The 18,209-nt window shown below is 46.5% G+C and overlaps 1 protein-coding gene across 2 annotated transcripts in view; it reads left to right on the forward strand.

The window, feature by feature from the left end:
• Nucleotides 1-2,900: 2,900 nt before the first annotated feature.
• The window catches only part of GANAB (glucosidase II alpha subunit), a 99,323-nt gene continuing 84,014 nt past the window's right edge, over nt 2,901-18,209 (forward strand). The window contains exons 1-8 of one of the 2 annotated variants that reach the window (XM_075326544.1): nt 2,901-3,007; nt 7,942-8,040; nt 12,064-12,172; nt 13,028-13,155; nt 13,239-13,418; nt 13,639-13,704; nt 15,754-15,841; nt 16,186-16,252. In XM_075326544.1, the coding sequence (XP_075182659.1) occupies nt 2,991-3,007; nt 7,942-8,040; nt 12,064-12,172; nt 13,028-13,155; nt 13,239-13,418; nt 13,639-13,704; nt 15,754-15,841; nt 16,186-16,252 (754 nt within the window). In that variant the 5' untranslated portion in view covers nt 2,901-2,990. The remainder of the gene's footprint in view (nt 3,008-7,941; nt 8,041-12,063; nt 12,173-13,027; nt 13,156-13,238; nt 13,419-13,638; nt 13,705-15,753; nt 15,842-16,185; nt 16,253-18,209) is intronic. The other variant, XM_075326546.1, reaches the window with a different exon arrangement.

Consider the following 18,209-nt stretch of genomic DNA (forward strand, 5'->3'; position numbering starts at 1 on the left):
TCATCTTATACAGAGCCTCCGGAGTATTCTCATCTTATACAGATCCCCCGGAGTAATCTCATCTCATACAGATCCTCCGGAGTACTCTCATCTTATACAGATCCCCCGGAGTATTCTCATCTCATACAGATCCTCCGGAGTACTCTCATCTTATACAGATCCTCTGGAGTATTCTCATCTTATACAGATCCTCTGGAGTATTCTCATCTTATACAGATCCTTCGGAGTACTCTCATCTTATACAGATCCTCCGGAGTACTCTCATCTTATACAGATCCCCCGGAGTATTCTCATCTTATACAGATCCTCCGGAGTATTCTCATCCTATACAGATCCTCTGGAGTATTCTCATCTTATACAGATCCTCCGGAGTACTCTCATCTTATACAGATCCTCCGGAGTACTCTCATCTTATACAGATCCTCCGGAGTACTCTCATCTTATACAGATCCCCCGGAGTATTCTCATCTTATACAGATCCTCCGGAGTATTCTCATCTTATACAGATCCTCTGGAGTATTCTCATCTTATACAGATCCTCCGGAGTAATCTCATCTCATACAGATCCTCCGGAGAATTCTCATCTCATACAGATCCTCCGGAGTATTCTCATCTTATACAGATCCTCCGGAGTAATCTCATCTCATACAGATCCTCCGGAGTATTCTCATCTTATACAGATCCTCCGGAGTATTCTCATCTTATACAGATCCCCCGGAGTATTCTCATCTTATACAGATCCTCCGGAGTATTCTAATCTTATACAGATCCTCCGGAGTATTCTCATCTTATACAGATCCTCCGGAGTACTGTCATCTTATACAGATCCTCCGGAGTAATCTCATCTCATACAGATCCTCTGGAGTACTCTCATCTTATACAGATCCTCCAGAGTACTCTCCTCTTATACAGATCCTCCGGAGTATTCTCATCTTATACAGATCCTCTGGAGTATTCTCATCTTATACAGATCCTCCGGAGTATTCTCATCTTATACAGATCCTTCGAAGTATTCTCATCTTATACAGATCCTCCGGAGTATTCTCATCTTATACAGATCCTCCGGAGTATTCTCATCTTATACAGATCCTCCGGAGTATTCTCATCTTATACAGATCCTCTGGAGTATTCTCATTTTATACAGATCCTCTGGAGTATTCTCATCTTATACAGATCCTCTGGAGTATTCTCATTTTATACAGATCCTCTGGAGTATTCTCATCTTATACAGATCCTCTGGAGTATTCTCATTTTATACAGATCCTCTGGAGTATTCTCATCTTATACAGATCCTCCGGAGTATTCTCATCTTATACAGATCCTCTGGAGTATTCTCATCTTATACAGATCCTCTGGAGTATTCTCATCTTATACAGATCCTCCGGAGTATTCTCATCTTATACAGATCCTCCGCAGTAATCTCATCTTATACAGATCTTCTGGAGTACTCTCATCTTATACAGATCCTCCGGAGTACTCTCATCTTATACAGATCCTCCGGAGTATTCTCATCTTATACAGATCCTCCGGAGTATTCTCATGTTATACAGATCCTCCGGAGTATTCTCATGTTATACAGATCCTCCGGAGTATTCTCATGTTATACAGATCCTCCGGAGTATTCTCATGTTATACAGATCCTCCGGAGTATTCTCATGTTATACAGATCCTCCGGAGTATTCTCATGTTATACAGATCCTCTGGAGTATTCTCATCTTATACAGATCCTCCGGAGTATTCTCATCTTATACAGATCCTCTGGAGTATTCTCATCTTATACAGATCCTCCGGAGTATTCTCATCTTATACAGATCCTCCGGAGTACTCTCATCTTATACAGATCCTCCGGAGTATTCTCATCTTATACAGATCCTCCGGAGTATTCTCATCTTATACAGATCCCCCGGAGTATTCTCATCTTATACAGATCCTCCGGAGTATTCTCATCTTATACAGATCCCCCGGAGTATTCTCATCTTATACAGATCCCCCGGAGTATTCTCATCTTATACAGATCCTCCGGAGTATTCTCATCTTATACAGATCCTCCGGAGTATTCTCATCTTATACAGATCCTCCGGAGTAATCTCATTTTATACAGATCCTCTGGAGTATTCTCATCTTATACAGATCCTCCGGAGTATTCTCATCTTATACAGATCCTCCGGAGTATTCTCATCTTATACAGATCCTCCGGAGTATTCTCATCTTATACAGATCCTCCGGAGTATTCTCATCTTATACAGATCCTCCGGAGTATTCTCATCTTATACAGATCCCCCGGAGTATTCTCATCTTATACAGATCCTCCAGAGTATTCTCATCTTATACAGATCCTCCGGAGTATTCTCATCTTATACAGATCCTCCGGAGTATTCTCATCTTATACAGATCCCCCGGAGTATTCTCATCTTATACAGATCCTCCGGAGTATTCTCATCTTATACAGATCCTCCGGAGTAATCTCATTTTATACAGATCCTCTGGAGTATTCTCATCTTATACAGATCCTCCGGAGTATTCTCATCTCATACAGATCCTCCGGAGGATCTGTATAACTCCTGCAGCTTTTGTCGCTGCCATGGATAAGTCATTATTAGTGATGACATTGGTGCGCTATGCGGGACGTGGCAGCAGTAATCAGGGCACAGTGAGCAGCAGACAGGTGCGAGGTGAGTAGTACACACCGCGCCGCCGCCTGGTAGCTCCTCCCCTCATTGTCTCTTGTCTTTCCTTCCCCGCCCCCTTTTCCTAACAGTCACGTGATAGGATTTGTTCTATTCCCATTCGCTGTAAACGCTGCCGGGCAGTGACGTCATCGCTAGCTGCTTCTATGGGTGTGGCGTTCCCTGCTTGGCATTCCCTGGCCAATGATAAGCGCTGACGTGTCCCCGCCTGCGCTCTTGAAGTCTGGATGACGTAAGAGCATTGGGCGTGGCCTCTGTCAGAGAGCCGGCTACCGAGGGGTCGGAGGTCAGAGCGGATCCAAGATGGCGCTGGCGCGGAGGTGAGTGCGGGCCCAGTGTAGCGGGAGGGAGCACATGTGTGTGCGGTCGGTACGCGAGGTGGAGGGCAGGGGAGCTGTGCGTGGCCCGGATGTACAGGCGCACACTGCAGGTGTGCGGCAGGATGATGTGGCCGCACTGTAGTCGGGTCAGCCATGGCCCAGATATTGGTCAGTGGAGAAATGCACGGTACAGACTACAGGCGGTGACCCGGGGGATCAGGGAGCATTGCAAGGAAGAGGAAGGAACAGGAGGACCCGGGAGCGCTGCGAGGAAAAGGTGGAACCAGGAGCACTGCGAGGAAAAGGGGGAACCGGGAGCACTGCGAGGAAAAGGGGGAACCGGGAGCACTGCGAGGAAAAGGGGGAACCGGGAGCACTGCGAGGAAAAGGGGGAACCGGGAGCACTGCGAGGAAAAGGGGGAACCGGGAGCACTGCGAGGAAAAGGGGGAACCGGGAGCACTGCGAGGAAAAGGGGGAACCGGGAGCACTGCGAGGAAAAGGGGGAACCGGGAGCACTGCGAGGAAAAGGGGGAACCGGGAGCACTGCGAGGAAAAGGGGGAACCGGGAGCACTGCGAGGAAAAGGGGGAACCGGGAGCACTGCGAGGAAAAGGGGGAACCGGGAGCACTGCGAGGAAAAGGGGGAACCGGGAGCACTGCGAGGAAAAGGGGGAACCGGGAGCACTGCGAGGAAAAGGTGGAACCAGGAGCACTGCGAGGAAAAGGTGGAACCAGGAGCACTGCGAGGAAAAGGTGGAACCAGGAGCACTGCGAGGAAAAGGGGGAACCAGGAGCACTGCGAGGAAAAGGGGGAACCGGGAGCACTGCGAGGAAAAGGGGGAACCGGGAGCACTGCGAGGAAAAGGGGGAACCGGGAGCACTGCGAGGAAAATCGGGAACCGGGAGCACTGCGAGGAAAATCGGGAACCGGGAGCACTGCGAGGAAAAGGGGGAACCGGGAGCGCTGCGAGGAAAAGGGGGAACCGGGAGCGCTGCGAGGAAAAGGGGGAACCGGGAGCGCTGCGAGGAAAAGGGGGAACCGGGAGCTCTGCGAGGAAAAGGGGGAACCGGGAGCGCTGCGAGGAAAAGGGGGAACCGGGAGCGCTGCGAAGAAAAGGGGGAACCGGGAGCGCTGCGAGGAAAAGGGGGAACCGGGAGCACCGCGAGGGAAGAGGGGTGGGGGAACCGGGAGCACTGCGAGGAAAAGGGGGGAACCGGGAGCACCGCGAGGGAAGAGGGGTGGGGGGACCGGGAGCGCCGCGAGGAAAGAGGGGGGGGGGACCGGGAGCGCCGCGAGGGAAGAGGGGGGGGGGGACCGGGAGCGCCGCGAGGGAAGAGGGGGGGGGGACCGGGAGCGCCGCGAGGGAAGAGGGGGGGGGGGGACCGGGAGCGCCGCGAGGGAAGAGGGGGGGGGGGACCGGGAGCGCCGCGAGGGAAGAGGGGGGGGGGGGACCGGGAGCGCCGCGAGGGAAGAGGGGGGGGGGGGGGACCGGGAGCGCCGCGAGGGAAGAGGGGGGGGGGGGACCGGGAGCGCCGCGAGGGAAGAGGGGGGGGGGGGACCGGGAGCGCCGCGAGGGAAGAGGGGGGGGGGGGGGACCGGGAGCGCCGCGAGGGAAGAGGGGGGGGGACCGGGAGCGCCGCGAAGGAAGAGGGGGAACCGGGAGCGCCGCGAGGGGTTGGGGGGGTTACGCGGGAGCACTGCAGGGGGGCGGGAACATGGGAGCAGCACAGTCCTATCACTGCCACCATCACCCACCATATACTGTGACAGTAATGTATCACTGTCCCCTCCACATACATTATCACTGTATCACTGCACCCATCATCCACCATATACAGTGTGATGTTAATGTATCTGTCTCTAGAGCTACCCGGTTTCCCTGAAAATAAGACCTAGTAGAGTTTTTACTGAATTGCTAAATATAAGACCTCCCCGAAAGTAAAGGTCCAGTCACACTAAGCAACTTACCAGCGATCCCAACAACGATAGGGATCGCTGGTAAGTTGCTAGGAGGTTGCTGGTGAGATGTCACACTGTGACGCTCCAGAGATCCCACCAGCAACCTGACCTGGCAGGGATCGCTGGAGCGTGGCTACACAAGTTGCTGGTGAGCTCACCAGCAACCAGTGACAAGCCCCCAGCGCAGTGTGGAAGATGCTGCGCTTGGTAACTAAGGTAAATATTGGGTAACCAACCCGATATTTACCTTGGTTACCACCGCACGGAGCTACACGTGCAGAGAGCAGGGAGCAGCGAACACTGAGCGCTGGCTCCCTGCTCTCCTAGTTACAGCACACATCAGGTTAATTACAGGATGTGTGCTGCAGCTACATGTGCACAGAGCAGGGAGCAGCGCACACTGCTTAGCGCTGGCTCCCTGCTCTCCTAGTTACAGCACACATGGGGTTAATTTCCCGATGTGTGCTGTAGCTACATGTGCACAGAGCAGGGAGCAGCGCACACTGCTTAGTGCTGGCTCCTTGCTCTCCTAGTTACAGCACACATCGGGTTAATTACCCGATGTGTGCTGCAGCTACATGTGCACAGAGCAGGAGCCGGCACTGACAGTGAGAGCAGCAGAGGCTGGTATCAAAGGTAAATATCGGGTAACCAAGGACAGGGCTTCTTGGTTACCCGATGTTTACATTGGTTACCAGCCTCCGCAGAAGCCGGCTCCTGCTGCCTGCACATTTCGTTGTTGCTGTCTCGCTGTCACACACAGCGATCTGTGCTTCACAGCGGGACAGCAACAACTAAAAAATGGCCCAGGACATTCAGCAACAACCAACGACCTCACAGCAGGGGCCAGGTTGTTGCTGGATGTCACACACAGCAACATCGCTAGCAACGTCACAAAAGTTGTTCGTTAGCAGCGATGTTGCTAGCGATGTTGCTTAGTGTGACGGGGCCTTAAGACCTTCCAAAGTTTTGTTTGGAAGCATGCCCGCCAAACAGAACACCAGGACATGTTGTACATGGAAATAATGGTAGTAGCAAGAAATTCTTGATAGGATTCCCAGTTTGTCTGTTTATGCTGGTTTGTGACCACTACTGTACAGTATATAATAAATGTTCATTTTTTTTCTGTTGAACAATAAATGTGACTTTTTCTTCATGGAAGAATAAGACATCCCCTGAAAATAAGACCTAGCGCATCTCCGGGAGCAAAAACTAATATAAGGCAGTGTCTTATTTTCAGGAAAACAGGGTAGTGGTGGATACCTCTGTAATTTGGGGTCCCAGTCCTCCCTCCACTTCCTGTGTGGGTAACGCTGCAGTCTGTCCTGCTGCCTCCATAGTACATAGTGTCTTTGTTCATGACTTTTTTTTGTTACAGATCAGCGATTCCTTCTTGTTTCTCATTTTTCTTTTATTCATTAAACATTCTTTGAGTAGAACACGGGATTAAGTGATTTATTGTCAAAGACTGGTGAACTGCGAGCATCGAAAATGCCCACTCTGTGTCCTCAGGTCCTGTGCTACCCAATGAATCACCATGGCAACAGACTGCACAAGTCCTCTGGGTCTTTTCCAGCTCTGCCTCCAATTCCATTATCTATATTGGGGGCACTTCCTTTGACTCTTATTCTTAGGGAGCGGAGCATTGCGGTGGCACAAATGGTTAACTTAAAGCTATAGTGTCAGAACTTAGTATGCTTTTTGTCCCCTTCTCAGCAGAAGCTTAAGAGAACCTGTTTGCAGGATTTAGCTTTATAAAGTAAAGCCAGGGCCATACTGGCGCTGTGATTCTGATTAATGGATACCTGCAGTGAGGGAATCTGATCTGTGGTTGTTGAATAATCGTCCTGTAAAGTTTAGGACACCCATATTACAAATATACATTTCCAGGAGGAATAACAGAGGAACCGCTCGACACAGGTTTATAAGAAAATGATCCAGAGCTGTTATAAAATGTTCTATTACTGTCATTTACTAAATTGCACATGTCAGCAGCGATGACAGATCCTCTGTAACTGCAGGGAAGGTGTTTGCATATTGTAACGCTGTGTGTCTTGGCTCCAGATCACGTTTTTTGCAAGATCTGTTTGCCTTGTTGCTGAATATTTTTTTTTTTTTAGCTACTTGAAGCCGCTGTCAGCCATATTGGATGTCTTAATACTGTACATATATTGCATGTATACAATAGATGCACCTCGTCATATTTCAGGGCTGACATATCTCTGCATTCCTTGCAATTACAATTATTTTCCCGCCAACAAAATACATGTCAATCAATAGATCTTGGGATAATAATAAATTCCATATTTGGATGTGATTATTAAAAATGTTCCTGTGCTGAGATAATCTTATATATGTGTCTGTGCTGTGTACTGTGTAATGGCTGTGTCTGACTGTACAGGGACATGGTCTGCTCATACCATCTCTCCTGGGCAGGGGACGATGTAAAGAGTATAGTACGGAATCACAAAAATTATTCTTTCTTTGGGGTAAAACATTTTTTTTTTTTTAAACAAATGTTTTACCTCACAGAAAGTACAGCCTGGGATAGCAGCTGGAAATATCTATATACTCTTTTGCATTCTCCCCGACTCAGGAGATGTGGTATAATCAGGCCATGTCCCTGTACGGTCAGACACAGCCATTACACAGTACACAGCAGGGACACATATATAAGATTATCTCGGCGCAGGAACAGTTTTATTAATCACATCCAATTATGGAAATTATTATTATTCCAAGATCTATTGATTTAAAATCAACTTTGTTTTTTTGGGGAAAACGCTTTTAAGGGGCCAGTGTATGGGGGGAATTAAACCTAACACCCTCACCGATCCCCTGCGCTCCCATTCCGATCCTTACTCGGCCTCTGCTGGTTTCCGGTTACTTCCCATAATTTCCCCCATTGTGTGATATTTGTCTTTTTGGCTCATTTATGTAGCGTCTCATGATCTTCTCCCTCTCTCCCACCTAGGCTCCTGGGCCTCGCTCTCGTGTTCTCGGTCTGTCTTGTTCCTGGCCTGAGTGTCGATAGGAGCAACTTCAAGACATGTGAACAGAGCTCGTTCTGCAAGTAAGTGACCTGAGTATTTAAAGGGAAGGTGTCGTCAAAAATATATATATTTTTTTTTTTCAATAACTGAAAAAATATAAAGTTTTAATGTTATGTTTGAAATAAAATTATATTTAATTGCGAAAAATATATAGAAAAAAATAGTGATATTTTCCACTGTTAAACACTAAGGGGAGCATCTGCTGAAATCCTACTGTAGAACTAGCTCACATTACAGCTGCAGTAAAGTGGGCAGAATCTGCTCTCCTGTGTGTAATGTCACCTCCCCCTTCCAATCTGGGTGTTTCCAAAAGGTTAAGGGAAGATGACATTTAGGATCACAGTGCGTAGCCATTTTGTTGGTGACTGCAAAGTGATCCTAATATGGATATGTACTGTGCACAGTGACTGCACCCACTAGTGTGCCTACTTAATTACTGGCAGTGCCGACGCATATGGAAAAGGTTGGGGTGCAAGATCCGCTCTACCATTTGGACCTTTCTATTAAAAATCCACCAGACCCTATTTTGCAGGTGGCATCTCATGTCTTGTTCCTCGAGTTCCCAGATTGTTTAAGTGATGTGTAAAATAACAAGTTACCTAATCACGAGTTTACTAATATGACCGACTAAAACCACACGGCAGAGCTGATGAGCGGCCGGCTGTATCTCTGCTCTCCATTTCTAGCCTCCGCTGACTGATGAGGTTGGAAGTGCAGTATCAATAATTCCACTAATGTAGACTCAATCCGGCCTCATACAGAGCCGCTGCACAAGGATTTCCCTCTGTGGTTATACGGAGTCCACAGGAGTTTAAGTAAAAGGTCCGCTAATAAATAGTAGACATTAGAAATGTAAAAATGGACATTCACTTCTCATTAAGTGCTTTCTAGCTTGGCTATGCCATCAATTAATGATCATAAGGTCTGGGATCCGCACCCATCCTGAGGAAGAAGGGTCTACAGCGCAAAATTTTTAAGTTTTTCAGGATTAAAAGGAACCGGTCACCAGGTTTTTCCCTTATGAACTGCAGGTACTACCAGTGATCTTATATACAGCATTCCAGGGTACTGTATATAAGAGCCCTGGCTAATCTGTATAACATTAAAAAAAAAAACCTTATAATACTCACCTAAGGGCCGGTCCGATGGCTGTGTCTGCTTGCCGGTCCGATGGCTGTGTCTGCTTGCCGGTCCGATGGCTGTGTCTGCTTGCCGGTCCGATGGCTGTGTCTGCTTGCCGGTCCGATGGCTGTGTCTGCTTGCCGGTCCGATGGCTGTGTCTGCTTGCCGGTCCGATGGCTGTGTCTGCTTGCCGGTCCGATGGCTCCTCTTCCCAGCTCCATGTGGATGACGCGTCCAACGTCCTCCACACAGGCCGGCATTGCGGTTCTGCACAGACGCACTGCTCAGGGTAGGTCAAAGTACTGTAATGTGCAGGTGCGAGGAAAGGTCATAGTGCAGTATCGGCGTCTGTGTGGATGGCGTAGGACACATCATCCACACGGGCCTGCGAAGGAGGAGGACGGCGATCGCTGCAGATAGAAGGTGCTGGACCAGAGAGCAGCGATGCCCATCGGACCTGACCGCCCCTTATGTGAGTATTATAAAAGGTTTTTTTGTTTTGTGTTTTTTTTTTTTTTTTTTTTTTTTTTTTTTACCTTATACAGAGTGGCCTGGGCTCTTATATTCAGCATCCTAAAAAACTGTATATAAGAGCCCACTGGTGGTGGCCGCAGTTTAGTTGCCAAATCTGGTGACAGGTTCCCTATAAAGTCTGTTTCCAGAAATCACAATAGTCACAAAATAAACAAGATCAGCCAACACTGGTGCAAATAGGGAGGAGTGAAAGTCTTTGCACGATACGATCACTGATTAGTAAACTGTTTAAATCAGCAGTCGTTTAAATGCACGTATACAGCGCGCACTGAGTGATCTATACTATGTCTATATATCTATATGCGACCTCTTGGTGCACATAAGCTGCCAGTGTTCTTGGCAGTGAGTCCTGTTCACACAAGACAATGCACCTCTGAGAATGTTTGTGCTGCATTAGAGCTTTTTGCTCCTTGATCAGGGGATCGGCAGCCTGACTACATGCCAGGATCATCATGAAACAAGTGTTTTTAATGAGGCTAATTTGCAAATATTTTGCAGTGTAAATGTCCCCCTGGAGACCAGGGCTGTGGAGTCGGTAAGCCAAACCTTCGACTCCGACTCCGACTCCTCAAATTCTCTTGCACCGGCTCCGACTCCGGCTCCGACTCCGACTCCTACATATATTGCTTAGTTAGGTGAAAAATTTATTGTAGTACATGAATATGTGTATGTGAACATCAGACATTTAATAATTTTTATGATACGATAATCAAGATATTTGGATAGAACATAAAATATATTTATTGGAATACAACTTTAGAACACAAACTGTAATAAATTGTAAATATGTAATACACTATGTAATATACAGTAGATTACATATATATCTTGTGTGTGTGTATATACACTGTGTGTATATATATATATATATATATATATATATATATATATATATATATATATATATATATTACATATTTACAATTTATTAGTTTTTTGTGTTCTAAAGTTGTATTCCAATAAATATTTTATGTTCTATCCAAATATCTTGATTATTGTATCATAAAAACAATTAAATGTCTGATGTTCACATTGTACTACAATAAATTTTTCACTTAAATATAAGCATTATACTAAATGTTATTATTTAGTAAAATATTCAGCACATTCTGCATTGCACTCCTGTCCCCAATTTATTATATATTTTAGGAGTCGGAGTCGGTGCATTTTATACCGACTCCGACTCCACCAAAATGAGCTCCGACTCCGACTCCACGACTCCGACTCCGACTCCACAGCCCTGCTGGAGACATCAGGCACACTTGATTTTTTTTTTTTTTAACTCTCCTGATCTCATAGGAGAGAAGTGTCTGGTTAGAGACCTATTGCAATACTGGAGTCGTAATAGGTGGGAAGGGTTTATGTAAATCCCAGAAATGGGGTCTCTGGTACAGGAGAAAGTCTGGTGATTTCGACATTATACAAATTGTGGCATTATTTCCAGTATGTACGGTATGTATAGGGGGTCTGCTTCTTCAGCAGACCCTCTATACTCATTCACAGCCAGCTCAACCAAATGGGCACATGTTCTCTGTAGGGAGGAGGAATAAGCAGCTGCTGGACATTTTCTTGCGGCAGCTTATCTTCCAGAGCATTGTGCAGCTCAAAATCCAGCGTGGCGGATCAGCTAATTAGGACACCAATCATCTCATCCTGCCAGACTGGCTGGTTCGGGCACCATATGGGTGTAAAAACTTTTGACTGACCTCAGCTTTAGTTTTGCTTTGAGGAAGAAAGTATTTCTGCTGCAAATCGGGTTTATGCTTTAAGTGGTCACAGGACTGCTGCGGGCAGTGACCGATGTGATTAGTGTTATTTAGGCACGTTGTTTTATTTTTTTTCTTATTAGCAGCTTAACCCTCTTTATTTTTTTTTATTTTTTTTTTGTGTTCTCAAAATAATAACTTATCTCCGAGCCATAGGATTAGAGTATAACATTCTGTTGACTGGGACTCCCAGCAATGGCAACGTACATCCAATAAAGGGGTTCTGCATTGCACCTTCTTGACTGGAGCTCCTGTTTAACCTCATTGTCTATGAATGTGTAGTACTTGGCTAGTTCCGGCAGTCCCATAGCAATTGAACGGAGTGGAAGCTGAACATGAGCTCAGTCAAGAAGAGGCTCTGAAGAGGGCTGCAGATACTGTTCTCATTTAGGGGGTCCCAGCGATCAGTAATCTATCCTCTAATCCTACAGTTGGGATAAGTTGCTGTCCTCCTTAAACACCTGAGGAATAGTACAGTACTAATTATATATATATATATATATATATATATATATATATAATTTTCCCTTCCCTCAGTGGCCGCAGCTGTCCATTGATTGTTTTTTAGTTGGTATAAACACGTCTTTTTTTTTTTTTTTTTTTTTCTCAATGTTCTTGTAGACGTCAGCGCAAGCTTGAGCCGGGATCCTCTCAGTATCGGGCTTTGCTGGGAAGTGCGAAACTCACTTTGGATAAACTTGAAATCCAGCTCATTAATGACAGGACCCAGGTAAGGTTACAGCAGGATTGATCATCCATTCATTTCATTTTGCTGTCATCTTCAGGTCAGTATTAAGCCTTAGGCCACTTTCACACTGCGTTCCGATCTCTGTTCAGTGGTTCCAACCAAATTCTCACCCCCCCCCCCACCCTGAAAAACAGGTTTCAGATGTATGCACTGACCAGGCCATTGACTATAATGGTGCAGATGGTGTCACCATGTGCTCTGTCGTGCACCATTTTCGGGAGTATATGCTTTCCGGAGGCGGACACCCAGCATATTGTCTGCCTCCTGAAAGCGTATTCTCCCAAAAATGGTGCACGACAGAGCACACTGTGGCACCATCTGCACCATTATAGTCAGTGGCCCTATCGACGCATATGTCGTTTTGCGGGGAGGTTGGGTGGAACGACTGAACGGAGATTGGAACGCATTGGGAAAGCAACCTTTATTCAGACATCCATTTTTTTATGGAAATTCTTATCAATGCTTTTCACGGACAGAACGTGTGCCCATTAAAGTGTATGGAGCTTTCCACATTTTGTGTTTTGAAGGAACAAAAGTCAATTATTTTTAAGTCATGGATCAAACTCCCCATGCAAACTTATAGGTCTGTGAAAATCTCAGCTCACTGATGACAGCCTAGCTGCATCCGAGTTGCTAATTTTCACTGGCTGTTTGCTAGGAAGTGTGTGTGTGTGTGTGTGTGTGTGTGTGTGTGTGTGTGTCTATATAGATAGATCTACATACACTCTATGTAATGAAAATCAGTCCCTTTTTTTTTTTTTATTTATTTATTTATTTTTTTTTTGAGTAGAAGATGAGCACCAATGTCTGAGTGAGGCCTACATCTTGTCCCCCTAGGTGTCCCTCCTCCTGGAAGTTTTTGGGCTTCATGGAAACATGACGCGTATTAAGATCAATGAGATCAAGCCTCTAAAACCCCGTTACGAGGTTCCTGATGTGCTGCTTGGGACACCCACCCCTGAAAAGTAAGTGACCCTCCCCCCTCAGTTGTGTACGATATGGGTTTACCTCTCTACGCAGACAGGTGTATTAATGACTATTCCTCCAGCCTGCAGGTAACCGGACAGGACGAGAACACCCTGGAATTGTCCCTGGGAAGCGAGGAGCACAAGCTTCTAGTGACGGGATCTCCTTTCCGATTGGACATCCTGGCAGGACGAGATCTGGTCCTGAGTGTAAACTCTCGGGGCTTGCTTTACTTCGAGCAGTTCAGAGAAAGGAAAGACACGTAAGTGATGTGGGATGGGTGGAGGGCGCTCACTAGTGATTGGGGGGTAATTCTGGGAATAAATAATGGTGCAGAATCCTAAATCATTGAATTATTGGGGTAATGGGTTGGCTTTTTTTTATCTGGGCAATGAAACTGAAATGTGTTTTTCTTTCTTTTTTGCTCTGTGCCCCATCCCCTTTTCTTTCTGCCCTTCCTCTCGTGCCCCATCACCTCCCAGTCTCTCGGCTAAAGTTAGTAGCGCTGTCGGTAACATGTGGCATAAAGTGAAGAATCTTTTCTCTAGGTAATCATTGATCCCGCTTGCAAACTTGACTGACGCACACACGACTGACACTCGAGCTTTGACTTAACCTTAACACATGTGTGACTTAAAGGGACACTGAGAGGCAGGTGGAGGACCAAGTGTTAGTTTTTCTATGATGATTTTCATGTGGCAGAAAAGAGTGGTTTGAAGGGCTTTTCTAGTTTTGGAAGACCTCTGTACCGTGGTTGCAGTATTTAACAAAAAAAAAAACAAAAAAAAAAACTGCTGTGCTTTAATCACTTTCCCCAGGTCCAGTGTTGAGTCTCCGCCGCTGCTCCCAGTGTGTGTTGTCGTCTGCACCACTGACATCACGTTGAAAGCGCTGTAGCCAATCTCTTCGCTCAACAGCTCATGCTATGAACTTGGGCAAATCCGCTGAGCTTAGTTATTGGCTTCAGCACTGTCAACGGGACTTTGGTACTGCAGACACCAAGAGCAGCAGCGGAGACTCAGCACCGGACCTGAGGAGGGCGAGTAAAGCACTTTTTTTATTTTTCTTTTAAACAATATGCAGCTGAGACAAGCATTTTCTGAAACCGTAACAGCCCTTTTAAAGGGGTTGTCCACTACTTTTACATTGATGGCCTATCCTTAGTTACGATAGGTCATCAATGTCTGATCGGCTGGAGTCTGACACCCTGCACCCCCACGATCAGCTGTTCTTGTGCCGGCGAACTGAAATGGTCAGTTCCAGAGGTGCTCTGTTTTCGGATAGTGGCCGCGGCCGGGAACTGCACATCAGCTTCCTATTGATTAGAGTAGGAGGCAGCGGCTGTGACCTGCACATCCGCCTCCTATTCTAATCAATAGGAAGCGGATGTGCAGTTCCCGACCGCGGCCACTATCCGAAAACAGAGCACCTCTGGAACTGACCATTTCTGTTCGCCGGCACATTAACAGCTGATCGTCGGGGTGCAGGATGTCAGACCCCAGCTGATCAGAAATCGATGACCTATCCTAACTAAGGATAGGCCATCAATGTAAAAGTAGTGGGGAGAGGGGTTGCAGGGCAGCAGGTGGATGAAGGCAGCTTCGTGTGGACAAACGCAATTCTACGGGTAGACCCATAGAAGCGCTCCTGTCCGTGCTAAACAGTAATTGTCCACCTGCTGCCCCGCACCCCCTGCTCTGTCGTTTTTGGGTGAGATAAAGAATAAGAAATCAAACAAATGGGCGAGTGCCAACCTTTTTTACGCTTGGCTACGTATCCCAAGGATAAGCAATCAATGTAAAAGTAGGGAACAACCTCTTTGAGTCACGTTTAGAGGATTTCATGTTTTTGCAGAAGTTAGTTGCCTTATCTTAAGGTGCTCAAAATCTCAGATTAGGATTTTTAAACTATATATAATGTATTTTGGGGTCATCCAATTGTCCCAGTTTCTCTTCCTAGTGGAGCCTCCTCCAGCCGAGCTGTTATGCTCAGGGATTTGTCCTACCGATATCCACTCCTGTATTGGCCTCAACTGAGGATGAGTAGAGTCGGACACATATATCATTTAGGGGAAAAAATATTTAAAGTCTGGGATTTCATTGCAGTAGAGGAACAGAGATGATTGACATATTTTATCATTTCATGTACATTAAGGTGTGCAGGGGCTCCGTAGGAGAGTCACTGTCTCCAGTGCTGCAGAATGTAATCTGGAGACGGCAGCCGCTCCCTGCGGCTAATGCAAGCGATTTAGGAAAATGATTACTGCACACACTTTCCTTGGCTGCCATTTTTTTTTTTTTCCCCTATTACTGGGATGACTAGTGAGGGACACGTCTGGGTTTCTAGTCTAGGCTACTGGTAGATTGATGATAAAGCGGTCTATGTGCTTCATGTCCGAGGATGACGGCAGGAGCCATATTAGAGTAGTTGCCTATACAGTCACCGCTACACATAGTCTTAGACGTTACGTCCCTTCATCATCACATGCCCTTTTCATCTTCTAACCCTCTCCCTCCTCTCTACCTTGCCTCTGTTTCTATATATCCCATCCTCCTGGAAGCGTCACTCCTCACCCCTCGTCTTTGTTCGGCTTGTAGTGATTCAGAGAAGACGGATGAACCCACTGGAAGTGATAATGAAAACCAAGGAGAGGAGGAAGTGGCAAAGGAAGAAGAAAGCAAAAAGGTGAGAAAAGGGGAATAGAAAACAAAATGCTATCAGTTTTCTGTATGCGATAATGGACGAGGGAAGGGAATGGTAGACGGGATGCTAACGAGATTGCTGCATTTGACATTGAAAGACCCTGCTGCGCACCGGCCGGCACAGGCAACGTTACGATGCCTGGTGGGTATCGTACACATCTCAGACTTGTGCGATATCTGCCAGGCCTCAAGCAGTTTGTAGTATTGTCTTAATACAGGCAATGCAAACATGACATGGCCCATTGTATATTCCCTTTAAGTAACAGATGACTTTGGGTGGTGGCCTGACTATCAGCATAACAGGTTCCTTTTTTCTTTTTGGGCCAGGAAGAGGAGGATGAGCCAGGAACGTGGGACGAAACCTTTAAAACTCACACGGACAGCAAACCAAATGGTAAGGGCTATGATGACTGCAAATGAGAATGTAAGGGCAATAGTTGAACCACTGATATGTCTATTGAGAGATGTTGAGGAGATTGGGGTGGAAAATATTATGAAAATTGCCATTGCCAGACTGCTATATGCGGCAAGGAAGATAATTGCTAGGTCTTGGACTAAGGCCGGTTTCACACATCCGGCTTTTCGCCGGTTTGCCGGATCCGGCGCTCTCCCGTACAGACAATACAGTACAGTGACAGCGCTGTAACTTCCGGGTCACATGCGCCGGTCACATGACAGCACGTGACCAGCGCTTGTTGCGCTGTCACTGTACTGTAGTCACTGTATGGGAGAGCGCCGGATCCGGCAAACCGGCGAAAAGCCGGATGTGTGAAACCAGCCTTAAGAAGATCCCCCGTCTAGGGGAGAATACATTAAAAAGGTGAAATGTATTATACAGCTGTAACAGGGAGTGTATGAAAGAAGGGGGAATTCTAAAAGGTATGAGAAGCTATGGACTCCCTGGCTACAATATGGTTAGGCGGAGTGATGGACTAATGTGCTATCTTGTGACTGACTCTATGGTGGATCTCTAAATATGATTTGCGTTCTTTGTATTACAAGTAACTATTTTATAACTTAGAATGTTCCGGTATTTTATTTCTTAAAGATGGAGGATTATTTATATGTATACCAAATGTGATGCAGTATCTTGGGAGTAGAAATGCTGTCTGGGAGGGAAGGGGACGGGGCGAGAGAAGGGGTAATTGATATGACAAATCTGTATGAATACTGGCTTGTGACACTGTTTGTATATATTCTTCTTTAATAAAAATGTATCTGATTTAAAAAAAAAAAAAGGGGCAATAGTTGAGGGAAAGTACATTAAATTTCCTGTAGACAATACAGGGTGGTCCAAAAGTAGGTGGACAGTATGTGTAACAGGGTTATCAAACATGGTGTAAAGTGAAACTGACTCAGTTGCCCTTAGCAACCAATCAGATTCCACTTTTCATTCTTCAGACTCTCTGGAAAATGAAAGATGGAATCTGATTGGTTGCTAAGGGCAACTGAGTCAGTTTCACTTTACACCATGTTTGATAACCCTATTACACATAGTGTCCACGTACTTTTGGACCACCCTGTACAATTCAAATGTGCCCAGATTTGTTCAGATGGGTCGAGAACCCATTGCTTGGCCATCCTCCGACTCTGAGGCCCTGGAGAGCTTAGTAGGAGATGCCCTGGTTGCTCTGATTCCTGGGGTCTTCAAAGCGTCTTGTTTTCGGTCCTCCATTTAACACTTCATTATTGACAGTTCACTCACTTAATGTGATGGGGTTACTCACTTAGCTCGCTTCTTTGAGGTAGAACGCAGGAACACGTCCATCAGGTTTATTGCACATAAAGTTCATCACCACATACCACACACGGATTTCAGGTCTGTCACATTCACTGTCCGCTCGCACAGGTTCGGATACAGTATTTAAGTATCCCAACATAAACATGGATTTCAGTCTGTTACCCTCGCGATACGCCCGGCACAGGTTCGGATACACTGTTAAAGTGCCCCAGTGGAGCTATGCCGGCCTCCACTCACTGACTCCAGCCAGCATACGCACAACTCTCCAGATGTGCCTTTCTGAGCTCTTATCCATGGTCCTGGTCAGTACAAGCGACTCGTACATTTCGCAGAGGACTCCATTCTGGAGACATTAGTCTTCTCACCACGAACATGTGGCAAACAAACAGATGATAATCATCTTAACAGATGATATACCCATGGGTGAGGTATGTGGATAGCCAGACCTGCCTGTCTCTCCAGCTAACCTTAAAACCTGGCCCAAGACTTGTGGTACTAAAAGTACCAGAACGGATGTCCAGGTTTACATCACATCTGTGATACATACCGGCTGCCCTGTTAAACTGGCTACAGTAGGAGACAGTAGGCAAGGAGCGACCACTGGAGAGCC

This window comes from Anomaloglossus baeobatrachus, chromosome 10 (assembly GCF_048569485.1).
Source record: "Anomaloglossus baeobatrachus isolate aAnoBae1 chromosome 10, aAnoBae1.hap1, whole genome shotgun sequence".
In the NCBI taxonomy this organism is placed as follows: Eukaryota; Metazoa; Chordata; class Amphibia; order Anura; family Aromobatidae; genus Anomaloglossus; species Anomaloglossus baeobatrachus.